Below are 24,705 nucleotides of genomic sequence, written 5' to 3' on the forward strand. Positions count from 1 at the left end.
AGAGAACTACAAATATTTCCAGTATTAGAGATGGAACTGCAAACTTCTCCACTGTAAGTTGCCATTTCCCTGGTCCCAAATGTGGGCAGTCTAATTTGCTTATTATGTTGGGGGGGGCGGATTCCCTGCCCCCGGGCCGGTTTGAGAACGGAGCACGATCGTTCGCGCTTTCACAGCGTTCCCACCGGATCCGGAAGTGCTGACTTCTTCCATTAATGGAGCATCTGTGTGTGTGTGTGTGTGTGTAGTTTCTATACTTGTCATACTTCAGTAGCTGATACAAAATAAATGGTAGAAAATACACAGTTGACTTGGTTGCGCAGTTTGTACACTATTTGCATCATAAGCAAATTATTTTGTATCAGCTACTGAAGTATGACAAATATAGAAACTACACACACACACACACAGAGAGAGAGAGAGAGAGAGAGAGATGCTTCATTAATGGAAGAAGTCACACTAGAAATGTGGTTTCTGCTGTTTTGGAGCATCCCACACAACTTTCTCAAACCAGCCACTTTCCAGGTTCTACCTGTCCTCGGTACGAACTTTCTCAAACCTGCCTGGCTACCTTTCCAGAAATAATAGTCCAGGCATGTTAGCACACCATAAGAACATGAATATGGAAGCTGCATGTTTTCTAAGGTCTTATTCGTACTGGCACCATTTTTCTTCTGCAGCCCCTTGCAGCAGCCATTTTCACCTCTGCACCACTGGAGGGCTTTTTGAAAGCTTTTAAAAATCAGCACATAACATTATAGGGCCATAATAGTTTTGCATTCATATGCAAAATGGAGCATCCTTAAAGTGTGGATGCAGCCTAAATGCATCTTTCCTCTAAGATATACTTGTTCAGTCCTTTGGGCACGTTCCCAAGCATTTCATAATGTTCTTTGTATAAAGCAAAATTTGTTTCCCTATTCAGAATTTAATTTTTTTTTTTAAAAAAATTAAGTCAGTGGGAAATTAGTGACCCCCTAAATTACTCAAACATGACCTGCCACCCAAGTTTTCCTTGACCATGACAGACCAATGGTGTGACTCAGCATAAGGCACCTTTGAATGGTCACATGTTGATTAAAGGTAGACACAAGAATTCATAGGAAGTTTTATTATGCTATTGGTAGGAATTATATAATTATAAAAAATATACAATTCTTAAAAACAAGTTTGTTGCAAACCTCTCCCATAGAATATAAAGCATTTATGTTTAAGTACAGCTACTGCTCATTGCAAAGTGTCCACAACTGAATTAAACGTTTAGCTGTTTGAATGTTGCACAGATGCCTTAGGATTTTTTTAAAAAAAATCCCATCCTACTACCCAACTAACATCAAAATTAATCTCATGATTTATGTCAGCATTAAAAATTAGTTTTAACATTTCATAAAAAAATATGAAACAAGCATTCTTTGTTTTACATTCACATTTTGGCAAGACAATCCACCTGGATAATGAGTTACAGTGTTCTGTTTCTCCTTGGGAGATACTACAGTAATATGCACAGTATATAGAATTGTATTTTTAAAGGGGGAACAAACAAGCCCATGAAGAGTGGAGCAGATACACACAGTAGCTGTTTTATTCAAACCCTCAGCTTTTAGGTTAAAACATTTAAAACTATGCATAAACGGAAAAGTTTCCTTCATATTCCTTTCTTTTACCCATAGAGTAATACTCCTATATAAAGTAGCAGTGCTCTCCTTTTTTCCTCTCAAGCATCCACACAATAGTTCCCACAGTAGGTCCAAAACTTCCGGTGCAAGGCTGAATGCAGAATATTTCTGAAGGAACTCTGTTCAGAAGTATGTTTCTGGGGACGATTCCACATCATATGTGGAGGGAAATGTACAGCACACCCATAAGCCCTTCGGCACCATTCATTAGAAAAGGCACAAATAAACACTGCAGTTTAGCCATAGCCTGGTCATCCTTCTGATATTCGAGAAGTTGTAAGAGTCACAGGCGGCGAGTGATGGTCCAAGGAAGGTGGACTTTGTCTAATTGGCATTCGATACCTCACATTTTTCCAAAACTTTGTAGTTGCTAACTGAGACTGCTCTGAAAAATCTCCTTTCCATACGAGCACTCCATGTTTTTGTTTCAGATACTTTATAGATTCCGGCATGTTGGCATAGTCTTTTATTTTGTCCAGCAAAATCAATATAACTTTAATTTCATCCCGAATAAGAGCACTGTACATAGCTATTTGTTGTTCAGTGGTATCTCTCTGAATGCGGGAGGAACATGAACCTGGTACTAACACAATGATCACTCTTCTGCTTAGTCTGACGGCTTCGTCAACAACACTGATCACAGCTGTGGAAACAAGGAAAGGTAACATGAAAAATGAAGTGTTATCTTTCTGACAAGTTTACCACAAACTTTTTAACAGACTTCAGTATTATGACCATTTGCATAGAAAATGTCTAATTCAGAGATAACCACAGGGAAGAAAATGGGGAGTGTGAATATCTAAACCAATAAATAGCTATAAATGGTTGCACAAATAAGGAAGCTGAATGCCCAGGAGGGCAGGTTTGTACACCAGTGAAGTAGCTCACTTGGTGCTCTGCTAGCAGACTGGAGACAAAATCACGACTGCACTGAAATTCTTCTGCACACTAGAACACCACTGTCTCGTACTCTGGACTGGATTCGTGGCACACTTGCCCAAAATATAAGAGCTACAGATGACCTTTTCATTTTAATGATGTGTGGAGTAGGTGTGCTGGAATGAGGGACCCAGAGGAACAGAAGCATCTCCTAACCAGTCAAAATTATCACAGGTAAGCAGAAGGCGGCTTACAATTGCCTCACAACTTGCTCATCAGTTAGCACAACTGCCATCCTCACAGAATAAGGTCCACAACAGTTTGTTTGTTTTACTACATTTCTACCCAACCCTCCTCACATACCACTTCTCCCTTGGCAAGACATCATTTAAGAAGAGGACAAAACATGATTCATTTTCCACTGGATATCTGCCTAGTGAGAAATGGCACATCCTGTGCTGGTGTTAGAACTGGCCAGTGGCACTCCTTGAGTAATTTGACTTGGCAAGTAACACTGGACAGCTCCAAAGGACTGAGGAAAGCGTGCTCTGTTTCTCAAAACCCAGAAAACAGATGCCCCACCCAATCAAACAGCTTTTGAAGAAGTTGGGCTTCCAAGTCCAAAAACAGTGCATTTTACTCTTTCAGGGGGCACCGCTTCTACTGGGGAACACACAAGATGACAGAGAAGCACCCAAGGGAGCTTGAGACTAAAATTCAGCACAGGAAGAGGAGCTAACACAGGAAGATACAGCAAAAAGTAGCATGCATAGAATATAGGGCTTAGCTCCACATAATTAGGCATGACATGATGTTGGGAGATCCACAAAAGGGCAAATGCAGTTGCATGTGTGGTGTGTGGGGGAACTCTGTTGAACTGGGCCACAATGAGGGGAAGGAGGTCGTTTGACTCATCTTCTTTTGCAAGTGAAATAAATTTAACCAGCCTTTAAAGGTCGTTAGCAGTTCAGTAAAGAGGTGCCAGAGATCAAGACAGGTACCCTATTTTTGTTTTCCTTCTTTTAGTTTGTGTTAACGGTACTGGCGGGGTGTGTGTCAAAAACATATTGGCAAAGCCATGCTGGTCTATGCCCCTCCTCCTATACACCCACATCATGGCAGTATTCCAAAACAGGGTGCCCACACGGCTTCTACTTCTCTTTAACAACTTGCCCAGTATTCTCCTAACTGTAAATGTGTGTATTTCTAGTACATACCTTGCCCTGGTAAATCATCTCTGCCACATATAAAGAGATTATATCCACACTGTTTTTCCAAAACTTCAGGTAGCACTTTCAGGACAAAGATATCAGATGAATATATGCCGTTCGCTACTTTTGAGGGGTATACCACATAAGCATCATAAAGCTTTCCATCTGAAACTAGACAGAAGTAGTAGTCTGATCAGTACAAAATATTCTTGTCACTACTGATTCAAGGTTGTTTCACACATGAATATTTACCACCTTTTGACAGTAGCATCAAATGACAACTTAAATGTAGCAAACACCCAACTAAAGAGAAAACAAGAAAAGTTTTTATTCCCCCAAAGCCAATGCATTTCCCCAAGACAGCAGCCAGCAAATACATTCAGCCGAGAGTCATCTAGAGAGAAATCAAGTGATATGGACATGTGTGACTCAATCCTTTAGAATGAGCTGAAATAAGACATGACTATTATTCTCATGTCTTATTTATTATTCTCATCTACCCATGAATCAATTTTTGTCTGTCCTGTCACTGCTAAGCTGCTGAACTTCCATTGATCGATCCCAAGTAACTTTTTAATATTTCCCTGAGTTTAAAAATGCTGCTAAAACCTGGGAATTAGTTCAGACATGTCTGAATATTCAACTCATAAGTAGTTTAAATGCAAAAGTTACCCAAATCTTTAAACTAATCCTTAAAAGTTCAAATTAAAAATGATCACTCAGTTTTGTTTACACTACTCTTTTTCACATTTTGTTTAAAGAGAGGGAATTACTGCTTGGTCTATATCTTGCTGGGAAGACACAGATGACATATATGCATTAAACACAATTTAAGCAATATTACGCCCAATTCTTGCTCTCTTTTTTAAACACAATACAATTTATAGAAAAGTGCCCAGATCATATCTTTCTAAGTAGTTAGAGGGCGAAAATTATATTCACAGTAATTTTGATTCTTAAAGCTTCCAAAATGAGATCAATCATTAAAGGTATATAGAGACGTCAAGACAAATTCCAAAGGGATGGTTAGTATGCTGTGCAGCCAAAACAATGAAGAATCTTGTGGTACCTTAAAGGCTAATGAATTTACTGAGGCATCAGCTTTCATAAGCCAGAACACCAGATGCACAAAGTATTAGATTCAGTTGGCAGAATGATTTCTACCCAAAGCTACAAACAGCAGAAGGCTGGAGCAGAAGTTATTAAAAACAAAAGGTCAGAAGACCCAGTTCCCTATGATGAGGTATGTGACATTACACTGCACGGTACATTCATTTGCACTAAAAAAGTTTTTTACTACCTGGGAAGAAAGCCACTGAGAAATTCTAACAGGTTTTCAACTATTTCCACCCCACTATCAGTTCAAACTTGGATAAGCTTATGAGGCAGGTCCACTTTAGAACTGCATGACAGGCAAATAATCACTTTATACCAAAAGTCTATTGAACACACTCTCCTACTACATGCTTCCAGGTACCATCCCAAACACATCATATAATCCACTGTCTACAGGCAAGTCCTGAGATACATTTCAGTCTGCACCATTCTACAACCATTCTTAAAATTACATTGCTGACCTGGAAAGTTGAAGAGACACAGATCCCAAGAGTCACCTCCTACAGAAAAAGCCCAGAACAGAAAGCAACAGAACAACTCTGCTGACTGCAGCTAATAGGTAAAGCCTCTCCAGCTTATCATCAGGGATTGGCAACTAATCATGGAAGACTACCCTCTTTCACAGGTGTTAAGGTGAGGGGTAGGGGTGTGCATTCAGGAACGCTGGGCCAAAAAGACAGCAAAAATGATTATAAAACATTTATTACCTATATCTTTCTTCTTCTGTTTTGATTTAATTTTATTCTTAATTTTCAGGTATATAATTTAAAAACACAGGAATGTGCTTTATAATGTAGACTCCTCTGGAAACCTAATCATAAAGTCAGAGCTATCACCTATCCCCTAGCATTGTTAACAGACATTAATCAGATCTTCCACTGGGAAATTCTAAATCTCCATCCTTCCTATTGCTTTACCTGGTACCAGTCTTCCACCTCTCCCTCCTCTCCTTTTTTGGACAATTCAAAATCTGTCAATGACAACTAGGATCCTGATTTCCCCCCCAATGGGAACAAAGTTCCTAGAATTCCTCTCATTGACCTCCGTGGGAGCCAAAGCCATCTGCATCCTAGGGGCCTCCTTGGACGATGCGAGCATAACCTCAAGGCCACTAGGAGCCATATTGGGAGCCAGTCAGTCTGTGGGAGCCTTCTTCATGCCTTGTTTAGGTGCCACAGACTTCTTGCATTTTGCCACAGGTGGCTTGCCTCAGCTCCCTTCCTCCGTTGTGCTACAACTGTGGCTGCAGGAGGACTCTTCGCTGTACTGCTGCATGGCCACGAGGAGACCAGAATTGTGGTCTCAGTCTGAAATAAAGCCGTCTTCATTGTGCTGAGCTGCCATCTTGTTTTGGTGGGAAGGGGGACAGATGGGAAAAGGAGAAAGAAATGGCACAGAAGCAGCTTGAAAAGGAAAAACGCAGGAACCGAGTGAGGAGGAAGGAAAAGGTACACAAAGAAAGATCAGAACTGAGACATTCAAAAAAGGAAAAGAGGTAAGTCTCCTAAGAAGCACCTAACCACAGCAGAGAGCTGCTTCGCTGCTGCTCTCCCCATGTGAGGCAGGAAAAAAACTGAGGAAGAGTGGGTGATTGCCACGAGGAGATACGAAGTTTAAGATTTGGTTTCCTGCCTCCCTGAGCAACCAGTGGGAATCACCCAATTTGCAAGATGCCCTCCTCCTCAGAGCGAAAGGCATTTTCGGGCTTTTCCTTCTGTTACTGTTATATGTTCAATAAAGAGCAAAACTCAAACACGATCTCCTTCACTTGTCTGCTATTTGAAATCCCTACGTGATGCCCAAGTTGGTGCCCGTCCCAACACAGACAAAAGTTCCCTTGATCTGAGATTCTGGAGGTGCTCGTGCAAAAGAGTACCCCCTAGCATTTCAGGTAACAGCTACACAAGCCAAACTGGACAGTCTCTGTGCAAGAGAATAAATGGACACAGATTACAACACTCAGAAAGCAATGGGACAGCATTTGCACTTCCCCACACCTCCCACCTATAGTTGAGAGAGATTCATGCCTAATCTGAGTGGACGGTGTTCTGTTTGGGCCATCTGTGCTCTGCAATATAAGGTCACACACTCTGATCTGGGAAACCAGGCCTCCGCCTGATCTCTTTTTGTAATAGTTCTTCACTCTTCCCCCTGCCTTTCTGCTGTTTATAGCTTTGGGAATACATCTCTCACTGCCCACTCAATATAGATTTTGTGTATCTGACAAAGTGAGTTCCAGCTCAAAGCTTATGCCACATAAATTCATCTTTAAGGTTTCACGAGATGCCTGTTTTAGAGGAGTAAGGAGGATATATCAAAAAACAGTTGTTGGTTCTTCAACTTAAGTATGTAACTGTCATTTATTTATTTTTTTCAATTTAAAGGGCTTGAAAAGATGTGTCCCATCTGACAGGAAGAGGAAGGGGACAGAAGAGTCACTTGTGGTTACAATCATTCTTACCATTAGAGCAATTCTAGTTTTGCTTGCTTCAGCCACTAGAGGGTGTGAATCTACATAAATTGCAGACCTCAACATACCTTCTTTCCTGAGAAGAGGCTGAAAGGACTGTCGATACCACAGAGCAATGTCAACTTTGAAAATTCTGTAAGTAAGAACTGCAGCCAGGATAACAAGAATGGGTGAAACCAGTCCGCCAATCAAATAACCCTGAATATTTTTAGCTGTTTGGGCAAAGAAAGTAAGGTTAGCTGGATGGCATGAAAAATTATGAATTGGAATCAACAAATAAAATGCATCACACTGCTAATATTTTGCAACAGCTATCAGAGGTGACAGCTGAATCCCATTCACTCAAAATTCACAACTGAATATGGCTCTCTCTCCTCTCCATCAGACTGCTTATTGGATCAACTAAAACCGCATACACTGTGAGGAAAAATATTTTTAAGGAGCCATGGACATGCACTTCCAGGCGCCTAAGATTAAGGAATCATGGAAAAAGTACCCCCTGGTTTACTCAAGGTTCTCTGGTATCCATAAACTACAGAATCAGATATTTTTTCTAAAGGTTCCTAGGTCCACGTTTTCACAAATTTCCTACATGATACCATTTTAGTGGCTCATTAGAATGTCACAAATGTGATATCCTCTAAGTGATGTCACAAAGTCTCACATTTTAAATAACACATTAGAAAATAATCCAATTTACACTGGAGATTCTTATTGAATCCTTGATTGGACTTTAGCAGAGATACCTGAATTATAAAACTGCACCCAGGGACTTCAGGAAAAGAACTGTATAGTGTACATGCCTGGCAAGCACCAGGAAACTTAAGAAAGCTTTGAAGCACTTTCCGTGGGATCTGGAAATTGCATAAACTCATACCACTTTTTTCCACTAGTGTAAACCACCGACACCGGGGGGAGGAGGAACGGGAAAATGTTTGATGAATATGGTATAGTGCTATATCACCAAATTAAAAACCCCATATCTGAGATTACTATTGGCAGCATAAAAATGCCATATATATGAGGACACAGCATTTAACCAAATGCCAGAAAACGGCACTCTCATGAAGGGGGGAGAGACAATTCTAGTCTGTGGAAGGAGTGTGTGCCAAAGAAAAATTTTCGAGTGACTGTTACTGACTCGTATTCTTGGGTGTTGTTCAGGTGGCAGAAAGGAATGAACAGCAACCACAGTGACGTGTTTTTTTCTTTTCTTTTTTTCTTTTTCCTTCCAGATCCATTCATGCATTGTACAGCCAGGAGGCTATGACAGATTACTGGTTGCGAAACTGTGTGTTTGCTGTTTGCTTAGACTGACTAATGCACCCATCAGATAACATGTTCTCATCACCCCCTTTGTCAAGGCTGTCTGACATGCCTACAACTACCTCCACGCTAGAGAAAAACCTTCAGTGCGCTTTCACAAACCCACATATTTATTGAAAAGTTTAACTTTGAATGTGGAAGCAGCTGAAACCACCAGCAAACCATGGACAGAAAATCAGGTTTAAGGGAATTTGACTTATGAATCTGTCAAGGCCTGCCCTAGCCCAGCCTGCCCCTGGGAAGAAGAGTCCTCAGACAAAGGAAAACTCGCCTCTATGCCTGAAGTTTCAGGACAGAACAGCTTCCTCCTGTCCAACAGTGGGCTCCCATTCAAGTTCCATTGGAACCTACAGACTAGGACCCCACCCCTGAATGGACCAGTCTACCTCCTGCAGTTCCAGAGTCTATCCCTCCCCAGGACCGGAGAAGGAAGAGGGGCTAAAGCTGAATCCTGGGACAAATGGAGCAGCGCATGCTTGGCAGCTTGGGTCCTGCCCCTCTTCAGTCTCTTTCAGGAGAAAGATGCAATCTCTTTGGATCATGGCAGGATTAAGGACCTAATATTAGATCTTTGCAAGATCCGGGACCTGGCTATGGCTACCTGGGGGGAAGACTCTCAGTTCCCTATATAATCCTGCACTTTAGTCTCAACCTTTGCTGGTTCAACATCACCATTCACCATTCTTAGTCTGGATAGTAGCTTATTGCTCTTGTCTTGACCACTGGATCCTGCCCTATAGAAGGGCAAGGTCTGCTGGGCAAAACCCAACATGGCTTCTGTAAGGGTAGGTCCTGTCTCACTAACCTATTAGAGTTTTTTTTAAGTGTCAATAAGCATGTGGACAGGAATGAGCCTGTGGATATTGTGTATTTGGATTTCCAAAAAGCTTCTGACAAAGTCCCCCACCAAAGACTGCTAAGCAAACTTCATAGTCATGGGATAAGAGGACAAGTCCTCTTATGGATTGAGAGCTGGCTGAAAAATAGGAAGCAGAGAGTAGGAATCAATGGTCAATTCTCACAATGGTGGGATGTGAGCAGTGGGGTGCCTCAGGGATCTGTGTTGGGACCGGTGCTTTTCAACCTGTTCATCAATGACCTGGAGTTGGGGTTAAACAGTGAAGTAGCCAAGTTTGCAGATCACACCAAATTATTTAGGGTGGTTAAAACAAAATCGGACTGTGAAGAGCTCCAGAAGGATCTCTGCATACTGGAAGATTGGGCATTAAAATGGCAAATGAGATTCAATGTGAGCAAGTGTAAAGTGATGCATATTGGGGGGGGGGGAAATCCCAACTTCACATATACACTGATGGGATCTGTGCTGGCAGCGACAGACCAAGAAAGGGATTTTGGGGTGGTGGTGGATAGCTCAATGAAGATGTCAACCCAGTGTGCAGCTGCTATAAAAAAGGCAAATTCCATGCTGGCCATAATTAGACGAGGAATAGAGAATAAAACTGCTGATATCATACTGCCCTTGTACAAATCTATGGTGAGACCACACTTGGAATACGGTGTACAGTTCTGGTCACCACACCTAAAAAAGGATATTACAGAGCTTGAGAAGGTGCAGAAAAGAGCAACCAAAATGATTAAGGGACTAGAGCAACTGTCCTATGGGGAGCGGTTAGGACGCTTAGGGCTGTTTAGCTTGGAAAGAAGGCGGCTAAGGGGAGACATGATAGAGGTCTATAAAATTATGCATGGTTTGGAGAGAGTGGACAGGGAGACGTTTTTCTCCCTCTCCCATAATACTAGAACATGGGGTCATCTGCTAAAGCTGGAGGGTGAGAGATTCAAAACAGATAAAAGGAAATATTTTTTCACCCAACGCATAGTTAAATTGTGGAACTCCCTGCCCCAGGATGTGGTGATGGCTGCCAGCTTGGAGGGCTTTAAGAGGAGAGTGGACATATTCATGGAGGAGAGGGGTATTCATAGCTATTAGTTAGAATGGATACTGGTCATGCTGCATACCTATTCTCTCTAGTATCAGAGGAGCATTGACTATTATCTTAGGTGCTGTGGAACACAGGCAGGATGGTGCTGCTGCACTCGTCTTGTTAGTGGCTTCCTAGAGGCACCTGGTTTGCCACTGTGTGAACAGACTGCTGGACTTAATGGGCCTTGGTCTGATCCAGCAGGGCCTTTCTTATGTTCTGATATTACTTGCCCACCTCTTACGCCTTGGTGTCAGCTTGCCAGCTCCAAAATGGGACAGAACCATATGATTTTCACAGCTGGGCTTATGGCACCATAAATCCTATCTACCCTTATCTGCATAACGCTAAGCAGTTTTTCCATCAGTAGAAAAGAGCAAGAGTACAGTAGCACCTTAAAGAGTAACAATTTCTGGCAGGATATGAGCTTTCCATCTTTAGCTATGATAGCAGTTTTTCCACCATTAGCTATGATAACTCATTCCACACATTTTGACTTTCATTTCCAACTATTCAGGTCCATAAGCCAAAATGAATACCAGTTTACTCCAACACAGCACATATTCATTGACTCTGATTCTCAACAAAAAGGGAGGCAAACATAACTCTCCTTTCTACCAGTTCTACCCTGGAAAAACTCCCCTACACTGGGATTTTAATCTGCAGTTTCATCCCAAAAATTATGCTCATTCTTTTTAAACAGTTTCCAACCTGTTAATTGGGCTTTAGTTTTTTTCAGGTTGTCATAAGGTGGTCTTATGACAGAAATATATTTTCCGGTGGATGCTTCATACTAGCAGACTGCTAACCCTGCAGACTGCTAAGAACTCTACTGAACAGGTTTTCCACATTCAATCAACCTAATTAACATTACCTTGAAAAATGATCTGTTTGAATCGGTAGAATTTTGACCTAACTATAATGAACCCAAATTAAGTAACGAGTAAAAGACAGTGAAACGGTTGAACATATTTATGATACCATATAACTGATTAAAAATTTAACAGCTGAAGCAAAAAAATCAAATCCTAGCTGAACACAAAGACATATCACTCCCACACCCCAGCTTCCTCTGTAAAAGTGTTGGTGGTGGTAAGTTGCAGCTGGCTTATGGCGACCCTATAGGGTTTTCAAGGCAGGAGACATTCAGAGGTGGTTTGCCATTGCCTGCTTCTAAAATCAGCATTATGAAACACTGATTTTGAAATCTGCTTTGAGTCTCAAGAAAAAAGGCAGACTATCAATGAAGTGAACAAGAAAATAATTCTCACAACCATCTGTTTAAATTAAAGATGACTGCATAGGATTTCAGCATTTGTTTTGTCCCAAGTTCTGTGGATTTCAGTCACATTTATTGCGAAGTACAATAGTGAAAACGGCAACACTACTGTCAATACTACTACTACCATCACCACTGCTACAATACTATGTGAAAATATTGCAAACAGAAGCTATCTGTTCTGTTTAAGATATGCGGGATGAGAGTTTAGTGGCACAAGAATAGATACAAATTGCAGAGCAAAAGGTCAACAGGGTTGAATCAACTACCCTGCCAACTGGACTGCAATTTCCCAGGTACATAAGCAATTTTTCCAGGCTAGACTGATTCATTATGAGACTATCAGAGACTATGATGCTCAGGTGACTAGAAGATCTAACTCAACAGACTTTAAATGCAAATCCATTGGAAAAGATGCCTGAAACAATTCCAGTAGACTAAGGACCTCCACACCAGCTGCACACTCAAAAATGCTTAATGGGTCCTTGCAAAATAAGGGTTATGAAAAACTCCATAAATGCGAATCTCTTGGTATGCTGTGCAAGTTGAATATGTGACTGTAATCATGTATCCATCATGGACTTTGAAAATCATCATATCATTAAAATGTACCAAAAAAAGGTTACTTACTTGGAGGTTGTAGCATAATATACACAGCAGTTGGTTCAAATGTAGGAGTCCATACAAAACACAGAAACTCCAAGTAGTGTTTATTTTTCATTACAGAGATATTAAATTTTGCTCCAACTATCCATTTTCCAGGCAGATATTCACGCCTAATGTTAAAAAACAAAGAGAAAGAATATAAGAAATTATATCTGTGTGAAATTATAGGAAACTGTCCATAAGAATAGAGGAAGAACCCCGCTAGATCGACCTTGTTTGTGGGCTTCCTAGAGGCCCCTTGGTTGGCCACTGTGTGAACAGACTGCTGGACTTGATGGGCCTTGGTTTGATCCAGCATGGCCTTTCTTATGTTCTTATGATCAATGGTCCATTTAGTCCCGCATACATTTTCTCATAGTAATAAAAAAAATGTTTTTTTTAAATTAAATTTTTATTTTCAAAATATCATACAAGACACCAATTCACAATACAATCAATACACACTACTCACTACAAACAATGTAAATGAACATACATTAACAAGACTAAACAATTAGTCTAACATGTAACTAACAATTGTCTGGGTATATCTGTATCATTTTTATGCCTTCTATCTTTTTCAAGTTTGTAGTCTATACCGGCAAACGAAGGAACTTAAGGAAAAAGGAACTCAACCGTTCTATCTGTTCAAACCATTTTTTCCTGTCTGTTATGTCTGTTACTATGTAATATATAGTATATAACGCAAATAAGACTTACTTTTTCAACAAACATATCTTTAATAGCCTCTATATCGTCTGTTATGGCTCTCAGAACAAGAGCTATGTAATGTATATAAAGTATGCCTTGTAAGCAATCTCATGCAATTTGCTCGCGAAACTTACTTTTAATATTATTAAAACTTTATTGTCAATTCTATATTATTCATTAACCATTCTTGATCTGTTTAACATCAGTAATTACTCAGAAACTCCTAAAACATATTGTGCAGCTCACAACATATAATCATAATACAATTTCCAGTTTTTCTTGAACTCTTTTGTTCACAAAATTTGTCAGCTTGGCCATCACTGCATACTCTGCTAGTTTGTCTAGCCAATCTTCTATTCCTGGTATTTCTTGTTTCCATTTAGTGGCAATTGCCACTCTTGCAGCAGTTATCATATATCTGCAAAGTTCTTCCCTACTTTTATTACTGGTGGTAGGATTCCTACTAGCATTGTTTTAGGATCCAAAAATTCTTTAGCTTTCTACAGGACGAACAAGTTTGAAAAAAGGTGCCGTCCACCTCTTTGCATTTCCAACAGTTTCCATCAATATTTTTGTTCATCTTGCTAATGTCTTTTGGTGTAACATACCAACGAAACAACAGCTTGTACCAATGCCAAACAATTGTTCTTGAGAGCCAACAGGACAGAGAGGCCAAGGCTTTTTGCTGAAGTTGCTTCGTGGCACTGGTATTCAGAGGTTTATTGCCTCTAAATGTGGAGGTTCTCTTTAATCATCCAGGCTAGCAGCTACTGATGGATCTCTTTTCCACAAATCTCTCTAATCCCATTTTAAACCCAACTATGCTCATGGCCATCACTACATCCATTGATAGTGAGTTCCTTTTGTCCATCTCGAATCTGTTGTCAACCCTACTGAGTACTGCCAAGTTCCTGACTTTTGGAGGAAGAATGTATCCAGAGAGCTGAACATTTAGATCAATGAAGATGGAAAATGTTTATGTTTCAGTTCTGGGGAAACAAATTTCAACACCTCTTCCCAAAGAGAGGCTTCACTATCAATTCTATGAGTGATCCATGCATCCTAATATTCAAATATAAGAATTCAATTTGTTCCAAATAAAAGTCAAGAAATGTGTAAAAAAGTCAAGAAATGTATAAAAAAATATCAAACCAAGTTAATGTATGTGCATTCTCTTGGAATGTTTCATTATATTTCCTATTGTTTACTAAAATGTCAAAAGCATTGTAGAAGTTTATAATTCCAAAATATGCATAGACCAAGTCCGATTGATTACTTAAAAGAATTATACAAAGGGATGGCAACTGGTTCCAATGATCGGGCTGTCGACTGGGACTGCACAGCACGAAATGATTACACCAACCCAAGAGCTTCATTAGCATAATTCCTTGCTGGATTTTATTATAATGCTGTTTATTTATTTATTATATTTATTATTTATTTATTATAATGCTGTTTAGGACCATGACATCTGGAGGACATTCTCCTATGTGAGCCTACCCAGGAATTTAGATAGTCTTCAAGTGCCTCCTACTTTCAGAAGTTAAGCTGGGGGGAGGGAGGGTGGCTAACAGAAGGAGAACCTTTTTTGTGATGGATCCTCAGTATTTGAACCCACTCCTCAAGGACACTTTCTTGGCACCATCATTATCATTTAGATGAAAACCTAAAGTCAATCCTGTTTAATTGACCATTTAATAATATATATTTTAATGGTATTCAGTAGCCGCTGAAATTGGAAGGAGAAGAGTTGGTTTTTATATGCCGACTTTCTCTACCACTTAAGGAAGAATCAAACCAGCTTACAATCACCTTCCCTTCCCCTCCCCACAACAGACACCCTGTGAGGTAGGTGGGGCTGAGAGAGCTCTCTGTGACTAGCCCAAGGTCAGCCAGCTGGCTTCATGTGTAGGAGGGGGGAAACCAACCCGGTTCAACCCAGTATACTATTGATTGACATGATTCTTGTTATTAGTTTTCTGTGATGGATCCTCAATATTTGAACCCTCTCCTCAAGGAGATTTTCTTGGCACCTTCATCATCATTTAGGTAAGAAACTAAAGTCTATCCTGTTCACTCGGCCTTTTAATAATATATCTTTTAATGGTATTGAGTTGCCGCTGAAATCATAATTTATACTACTGATTGACTTGATTCTTGTTATATAAGTTTTAAGATTCTTTAAAGTTTGCTAGTGGCATTGAGTACTTAATGTGGAAAGAAAGAATATAAATTGTTTAAAAGCAATTTTTAAAATCTATGATGCAATCTATGGAGGGGAATAAGAGTTTAAAAGTGCAGCTGCCAAATTTCTGTGCTTCTTTGGCCTCTTTAGCTTCTGACTGTCAGGTCTGTCAAGCCCATGGTCTGAGCAAGTGTCAGTCAGGCTGAAACTAGCTCACTCATTCACTTATCAGGTTGTGGTGATATCTGCTAACAACTCTTCACTGGTGGGAACTTAACTGTCCAGCATGGTTGTCAAACTTTATTCCCAGGTGCTTCAAGAGTTCAAGTGGATACTAAATCCTTACTGTATGAGATATAGCAATGTTGTTTCCAGAGCTGCCTCAAATAGAGGACCAGAACTGAAGGTGTTCCACATGAGAGGATTGCCTCTTTTTCAGAAAATATACCACTAAAACTTTCCAGGGACTCCCCAGTCAAAAGACAGACCAGGTTGTGTGATTTAATTTAAAGGTACTTCAACAGACAGGAATATTTTTCCACGGGTCCATCTGAGTGGATGCTAAAAGTACTTGGAACATTAACAGTGCCTGATCAGATTTAATTGATAAAGCCCTAAACATGTTCTATATCAAAGACCTAGGGAAATTCCATCTTAGTACTTACATATACGTTTCCACTGCCAACGTGTTGTCAAAATCTTCAGGCTCTGTTCCATTGACCTCCCAGGATATAAATATCTCATGTGTGTCTCCAGAGGCGTTACACTCTATGAGAACTCTGGACCCTACAAACAAGAAGACAATACTGCACATAAGTATATAAAAAGTTTGGAAAATCTACATAGCACTTTGGGTAAAAATTCTGAATATGAAGATAATTGCTTACCAAGCTCTACTTCAATTGAATTATTTTGGGGATAAATAATTTGTAGTAACTTCTGTGGAGAGGCTAGCAAAGGAAAACACAACAAACCATTATTCCACAGTCTATTGCACTGGTACTTTTTACCAGAAATCAATTCTGTTACTTTACTGATACAGTGCCTGCATTGTACCTGATGAAATGAATGCTGACTCAAGATAAATTATGCTGGAATGAATGTTGTTACTTGTTAAGGTACTACTTGACTTCTGTTCTATTTTAATACTATTTAACACAGAGAGCATACCACTACTACTATTTCATTACAACACAGCAGCCTGGACTACTGTTAAATGTTATAATACCCAGGCACAAATAGAGTATTTTGGACAGCCAGAAACTGACACAGTTCCATTTCTGTCACTAGACAATCTGGGGGGGGGGTTGCTGCACCACAGCCAGGGACGGCACAGCCGAGCCATCTCCTAAGTGGCTTGCTACGCTGCAGCCAGCAACCCAACAGGGACTCTCCCCGAACCCTCGTGGAACCACTATATGCAGCTCCATGGGCTGCGCCTATGTTTTTACCAGCGTAAGTTTGCACTGGCAAATGTGAGTGTTCCCATGCCGAAAGAGCTCAGGGAGCTGACTAATGCCAGCCCCGCCCCAAGTGTGAGCCCCTGCGCCAAAGGTGCACTGCAGCTGCGCTGGTGCCCATGCATGGGGCTGCCACGCCACTCCCCAGCGCCATTGTTAAGTGCCACAGCCCCATCCAAAATGCCCCTAACACCAGCACAGATGGCATTTATGCTGGCACTGGGGTCATGCCACCTCCTTTGCACTTCCCCCCACCCCCTTGTGGATTGCGCTGTCAGTCTTCCCCTTAACCTAGGATCAGAAACCAGTTTCAAGTCAAGAGACAGAATTTTAAAATATTGAATTCAACGTGCTCAGGAAAAACAAATCTGCCACATGGGGAGATTTATTATCTCATAGGAAAGGGAGCCGCATAGGAAATCTGCCACATGGGGAGAATGATTATCTCATAGGAAAGGATCAACTTAACAGGTGTTACATTATTTTTATCCTACCCTTTCTCCAAAAGAGCACAAGAGTGGTGTATATCATTCTACCCTCCTCCATTTTGGCCCTATAACAACCCTATGAGGCTGAGAAAGTGACAGGCCTAAGGTCACCCAGAGAACTTCATGGCAGAGTAGTGATTTGAAACTGTTCTCTTATGTCTTAGCCCGATAGTCATACCAATATCATCTCAAGGATCAACTACTAAACCCCCAAGCCAAATATAAACAGTAAAAACACAACACATACCGTAAGTAATGAGATTAATGGCTCGGGAAACATTATATTGTTTTCCCATGTATAGATGTGTTGTTTGGCACACATAGATGCCTTTATCGCTCTCATTGACATCATTAATTGAAAGGCTATGTGCTAAAGCTTGAAATCTCTTATCTTCAAATAATCCTGGACTGCATGCCTGAAATGTAATTATTATTCATATTATTAGAACAGAGGCAAGTAACAACAAACTCAATTCCTATACAGAGATTATATAAGAAAAAATATTAGTAATCAACAGAATTTACTTTCACAAGTTAGAACAACTGAAGGCAGAAATGGGTTCAAATAAGAATTTTGCTGTCAGGCAGTGCGGGGCTTATTGCCCGAGAACAGCAACTGTCATTCTTGGCCACTTGGATTTGTATTCTCATACAGGTTTACTAATTTTCTTAGAGAAATCTGTGGAATCCCAAGTATATAATACTTAGGGATCTGTCTATCTGTTCTCAAGTAATCTTTGGCCATTTATGCACGGTCAATTCTGATGCTCACTCACAGCTCTTTATTAAAATGTGACTTTAATAATGCCTATTCATGATCCCAAGGCAAAAGGAGAAATTCCACCACCCCCACTTGCCTGCTCCTTCATTCCTGTTTGCATAGCCATTAGCATGTGCATAGCTAACGCACCGCTATTGTTTTGCATGGTTCTTTCAGGGGATTCTTCTCAGCTGAGGAGGAGCAAACACAAAAGGTTGTATTGTCGAAGGCTTTCACGGTCAGAGTTCATTGGTTCTTGTAGGTTATCCGGGCAGTGGCTGAACATGGACTGACACAAACAGGACACAGGGTCTTATTCCAAGACACTGAAAGACTGGACAATTCTACCAACTATTTTGTCAGATTGCACAGAGAAGCCATTGAAATTCACAAACATCAGCACAACTTTAACAGAAAAGAGGAGAGTTTAAGAATGAATAAGGCTTGGCTTCCTGCCCTGAAAAACCTCCAGACAAAGACAACATTCAACAATAGCCATACAGATTAGTTTTGGATTACACACATTAACAGATCACTTCAGGATACAATGGTTCCATATTAACATACCATACCCTCATTAGCACATTATCTTGATACTTACAGGACAATACTTTTGCAGGACAATACTCAGCTCAAACCCAACCCCTTTCTGACTATATATTACTCTTTCTACACCCTTGACACTGAGAGACACTGTCCTTCAGTGTTACTACTCTGAAGATGCCTGCCACAGTTGCTGGCGAAACGTCAGGAAAGAAAATTCCAAGACCACGGTTACACAGCCCGGATAACCTACAAGAACCAACAAAAGGTTGTGTTATAGGGGCTCTTAAGTAATGCGAAGCAGGTATGTGCCAGCTTCACAGTCACTTCTGGAATGACGGTTCAGTGTGAAAAATTCAAAAAAATATGTAATGTGCTGCTAATTACCATGCAAAAATGGCCTTTGGCTTATTTTGGGCACTTGGGGGGGAAATCTATTTGTTCATGACAGCCATGCAATTAGTTAACTTCTCTCTCCCCTTAGCACGGCACACCAGGACTGAAGATAGAAGTGGTCAAGAAGCCCAATTACTGAGAAAGAAAGAAATCCCAGTTAGTAAAGGTGGCCAGATGTGGATTAATTGGACTTTGATTACTTCAGACTTCAATCTTGGCACATGTGAGGAGAGGAATGCGCAGACACTGCTGTTAATAAGTTCCCTATCTGAACTGATCCTCTGAGTAAATTATTAGGTTTTTTTTTAAATAATTCAGTTTATTTATACTATACATTTTACACATATTTTTCTTGCAGAACAGCTTTTCCCTGCTTTGAGGGAAGCGCATATCATAAATGGGCAGTGTAAAATTCAAAAGGTAACTACGCTAGTTCTTTTCCTAAGTTATTTTTATATCTAGGCAAAAAGCAGCACCTGGTGAAAAGAATCTCTTATGGGGGATGAGATGATTTATTCTTACAACAATTTAAAAAAAATTCTAAAAGATTAGCACTGCAGATAAAATAAATAAGAAAATGCATAATTACAGGATGGGGGAGAAGAGGCTCCCTCGGGAGGTGGTAAGCTCTCCTTCCCTGGAGGTTTTTAAGCAGAAACTAGGTTAACAGCATGTTAACCAACACTTTTGATATCCTATACAGAAAGCAACATTCAAATTTTCATCTATCAGGCAGACACACATACACACATTACCTTGGACCACTGCAAAACAAGCGGATTATTTTCACTTTCAATATACTCCATATCAGGACAAACCAAATTTCCATTGTTCTCTAAGGGCAGTTTTTGTGGATAGGCTGCATTTCTGTTGAAACATAAACCATCATCGTTCTCAAAAACCCGCAGTTCCTTGCTGTCGATTTCTGAGTTTCTATAGAGGAGAAAAGTACTGTAAGTTTACCACATTGGTACTTTAGTTACTATGTAGTACATACACACTAGTGACATCAAGACCCTATCAAACATGTTTAGTAGGAAATAAGCAGTAAGATAATTATAAGAAGATCTAGAATGTTAGGAAATAAAATTGGACAAGAATTCAGCAGTCACCGGGTGCTTTTACATATGCTGAATAATGCACTTTCAATCAGCTTTCAATGCACTTTAACAATCATTTGCAAGTGGATTTTGCCGTTTCACACAGTAAAATCCACTTGCAAAGTGCACTGAAAATGGACTGAAAGTGCATTATTTAGCATGTGTGAAAGCACCCTCAGAATCAGATTTATTAATACAGCAAAGCCATTAAAATATTCATATAAATTGCAAAGAACAGTAGTCTAACAACTACATAACAGGACTGAAGGAAAGAGATAATGAAGAGATTAGAAGAGAACGAGGTGGACTGTAAGTTCATTTCATAAGGCTTACAGAGTAATAGAAGGAATTCCAACAGTACCATAATTCCCCACCCTCCCTCAGAGAAATCAGGGTCAGGGTGGCTAACATAATTGCTTCACATATATAAAAAGCAATTTAAAAAACATTTTAAACAATGCTGGATTTAGCATAATTTCTATAAATGGCGCCATATCTATTATTCCCCTACAAGGAGAGATGTTGCTACAGCGGCTATTACTCAACCATTCAGTTTAATGTCATACCTCAAGATGGATGGCAGAAAGAAAAGCACAAATATAGGAAATGGAATGAGGTGAAAGGGAGGGGGAAAGGGAAGGACATGGCCAGGGAGAAGGGAAGGGGAAAAGGGAAAGGAGGCCAGTTTAAAGATGGATACCGTCACTGCCCTCAACCATAGGCCTGGCGAAACACCTCTGTCCTGCAAGCCCTGCAGAACTGGGCCAAGAACTGGGTCTCATTAGACAGAAAGTTCCACCAGGCTGGGGCCAGGGCTGAAAAAGTCCTGGCCAAGGACAGTTGGACATTCTTAGGGGCAGGAATCACTAACAGATTATTTCCTGCCAATTGTATTTTTGCATATGTGCTTTCCTATCACTATTTCTGAACTATCTTCCACTCAGATATACTGACCTCTAATATTGATTCTCCAGCTTACAGAAAGTATTAACTTCACACAGACATACCCTCTGTGACACTCATAAAATCCTGAATCTTCTGTCTTGGCAGGGATAAGCCAAAGCAGGTTCCTTCGCTGATGGATCCTCAAGTACTCATCTGCCATTAGCGGTATAACACTACCATTTCTGTACCAAGTCACACTGCTGTTAGATTTCTGAGAAGATAACAGTGGACAGCTGATAGCCACAGCCTCGCCTACAGGCACAAAGACAACAATACGTGACCCTAAAAAAAAAAAATACAAGCAAGAGTTACATAAAGAGTGTTCACAACCTTGCTTCAATTGATACTTCTCAAATCTCTGAAAAGATTCAAAGCCATTGAGCTTGCATACAATAACCGCAAATTCTCAGTATTCTCAGTATTAGACCAATGTGGATTTGAGATTTGCTGTATTGTTCATATGGGGGAAAGTTAGTTACTCGCCCTTACGGCTGCAAGCAAACCATTATCGATTAAGAACTGCCACTGACATTGCCTATTAAGAATTAGAGAAATTTCTGGTGATCGCAAGACAATCAGTATAACTCATCCCCTCATTGCTCCTGGTGTTCACAAATACCTCCTTCCTTTCTAGCATTGTATCCTCAGCTGTAGCTGAAATTCTCTGAACTGTATAAACAACATATATACAGTGCAAATATACCCCACTTTGCTCCTAAATGGGGACCCCAAGTGGTTTACATCATTGTCCTCTATTTAATCCTCACAACAACCCTGTGAGGCAGGCTAGGCGGAGACCGTGTGACTGGCCCAAGGTCACTCAGCAAGCTTCCATGGCAGTGTGGGGATTGGAGACCACTACACCACACTGGCTCTCAAATATAAAATTAAATAATGGAAACTTCATGATTAGTTAATCATAGGACACAATTTGCCTTAATAAAACTGTACATACCAAAGCCCAGAAAGCTAGTACTGTCTCTTATTCAATATGACACATAACACAAAATATGCACAAGCCTAGTTGTTAAAGCAACCAAGATAGAATACTAAGACTGGATTGTTGATGACAACTTTTATACTGGAAGAGCACTGCCCTTCAAGATGCCACAAGAGTTTAAGCTTGCTTTCTAAAATCATAAGCTTCATAATCAATGAATTCAAAATACCCAAAAGCCTTTCTTTCAGCGCTTGTTTTGACATTTAACTATAGCTTGATGCACTGCCAAAAAAGTACAATGAAACTTTTAATCTGTGAGGCTATTAGTACAGCTACTTCTTTTTTGATGAAAGAAATTTTACTTTAGATTTTTCCAAGAGATATTTAAGACAATTACACAAACTCCTCACATAGCAAAGAAAATTATTATCAACTATATAGGTAAGAACCAACATGAGCATCATCATGAAAAGCTTGATGGAATTTTAAAGGACTTGGAGGATTAAAAGATCTCACAAACAGTGATGATCCCCTCCTCTCCTTTTACAGAAAAGACAGGTTAAATTTATCCTCTATTCAAAAAAACCAACCTTATTGATAAAGGAGAGAGGGGAACAGGGCTGCTCAACAATGCTTGCTCAAATGGTGACTCTTGTGTTTAAATAAACTACACATGGAAATTTCACTTTATCTCACATGCACAACTTTTCAGTCCACACATTCTATGAGTGGGTAATTGAGCAAGAATTAATTTCCGCTTCTCGCTGATATTTGTTAACCAACATATACGGTTTCATAATTTTTTTGGAAACTAAATCTAGATGATGATCATGTTTTATCTACATGGTAAGTAAGCAAGCTGGCAATACGCACATTTGACTTACTATTATGCAATGAATAAGCCCCAGAGATCCAGCATGCAAGCCACAACAGAGAGATCATCTTTTGCTAGTAAAGAAATAGAAAAATGTTTGAATTTGAATTGCCTTGTTTAAATTCTGTATTTCAGTCAACATGTTCACAAACCATATATTTGAGGAAAGAGGTATTACTATGAAGGATCAGATGTTAGTGTACATTCAGTTTGGGGAAAAACCAAACCAGTCCATAAAAGTTACAGGCTTGGATTCCAATTATTACAGAGAGGAGGAACCATTTTTGCCAACTATATACTCAGTTCCAGACCCCCACTTCATCAGCCTCCTGATTGTGTGGTTCCACCAACTTCTGAGAGCAAGACTTCAGTCTGAACATCTAGTTTAAATGGATAATAACATCTTTGGTAGGTTTTTATTTGGGAGGGGGGTAAACAAATTCTTACTCACAGGCTACTTAACTTGACTGCTATGTGGAAGTATAGATTCTTCAAAAATCACTTCCACAAGGTCAGCCAAAGTATGCTCCCCGAACACATTTTTTACCTTTTCCTATTATTCCACAAATTCCCTTTCAATAACAAACTATAATATTCCATCTCAGCTTCCTGTCTGCATGTAAAACTAGCTGTTGTTTTTAAGCTGAACTATAGAAAAACTAATAGTCTGACTCAATGTGCACTTTGCATTTATTGTGCCATAAACAGATTGTGGTAAAGCCCTTAAGGGTAAGGATATTGAACACATGTTATTTCCTCCTTGAGGACAAGAAAAAGACAGTTGTACAATATTGCTATATCACCCTCTTTGGTTTTGTTAGCTGTCTTGCCACATCATAGATAATGTCATTATTGCTCTATCAGCCTCTTTGGTTTCGTTAGCTTATTAGTACAACTCAAACTTATTTCTCTAATCATTAACAGTATTTCAGCAGCCACTTTTAACTTCATGGATTTCAGACAATGGGAGGCCTGCATAAGCCAGAATTGTTGCCAGAATACCAGGCTGCAGCCAGCAAGATCTGAATTCAAATTCCAACTCACCCTTCACATTCACAGGGTTATCACAGGGCCAGTCATTTTCTCCCATCCTAAACTACTTCACAAGGTCATTGTCAAGTTGGTGTCAAGAATTTGGAAACTCGCTGTTCATTATTTCTGGTGTACTGTTTATTCTTTTGTTTCCATTATGAATGCCAAGTTTACAAGATTTGATTTTCAAAATGTTATTGACTTTGAATTAGCCTCTCATGAACTCAGTCTGGAAACAAAAAAACAAAAACAAAACACCCCTTCTTTCCTCTCTTTTTTTTGGGGGGGGGGGTAGAGAGGGTAACTTACGGGTTAAACTGCAGGCTACAATCCCAGTACAATCCCAGTATATGAAGATACCTATGCTCCACAGGCAGTATATGAAGATACCTAAACTGAGCATACACTAAGCATTGGGGTTGCAGCCACTTGCTCAGCCCCTATAGTTACCCTCTCTTCCTCCAGAAAGACACAGAAAGAATCCTACAGATGTAAAACTTCCAGAAATTTTGAAGCCACTGGAGAAAAAAAAACCCTCCTTTTTTTTGGCTTTCCAGAAAAATTAAAACACATGCAATGTTTTCTGTCCTATCAAACCTAAAACTCCTTTCACTCATTGAACAACAAAAAATGCATTGCTTATAACTTAATCAGCATATAAAATTGTACTGTTTGGCACATATCTGGAGTTGAAAAATATAAATATTTTCACTATCTACAAGAAAA

The 24,705-nt window shown here is 39.9% G+C and overlaps 1 protein-coding gene across 1 annotated transcript; it reads right to left on the bottom strand.

Annotated features, from left to right (window-relative positions):
* Positions 1-1,927: 1,927 nt before the first annotated feature.
* Positions 1,928-23,015, bottom strand: LOC130488317 (interleukin-1 receptor type 1-like). The gene is made up of 10 exons (XM_056861968.1): positions 22,958-23,015; positions 21,196-21,415; positions 19,844-20,021; positions 17,637-17,805; positions 16,329-16,391; positions 16,109-16,227; positions 12,531-12,681; positions 7,421-7,564; positions 3,773-3,937; positions 1,928-2,319 (listed from the first exon to the last, which is right to left on the bottom strand). Exons 1-10 carry the CDS (start codon positions 23,013-23,015, stop codon positions 1,928-1,930), a joined length of 1,659 nt encoding a protein of 552 aa, XP_056717946.1.
* Between the last annotated feature and the right edge of the window lie 1,690 nt (positions 23,016-24,705).

This window comes from Euleptes europaea, chromosome 16, assembly GCF_029931775.1.
Source record: "Euleptes europaea isolate rEulEur1 chromosome 16, rEulEur1.hap1, whole genome shotgun sequence".
Classification (NCBI taxonomy): Eukaryota; Metazoa; Chordata; class Lepidosauria; order Squamata; family Sphaerodactylidae; genus Euleptes; species Euleptes europaea.

Coding starts and splice junctions, on each gene's coding strand:
- LOC130488317 (XM_056861968.1), bottom strand. CDS start 23,015: ATGATCTCTCTGTTGTGGCTTGCATGCTGGATCTCTGGGGCTTATTCA. Junction 17,806..19,843: donor TTGTTTTGCAGTGGTCCAAG/GTAATGTGTGTA, acceptor ATTACATTTCAG/GCATGCAGTCCAGGATTATT. Junction 16,392..17,636: donor CATTAATCTCATTACTTACG/GTATGTGTTGTG, acceptor TTCCTTTGCTAG/CCTCTCCACAGAAGTTACTA.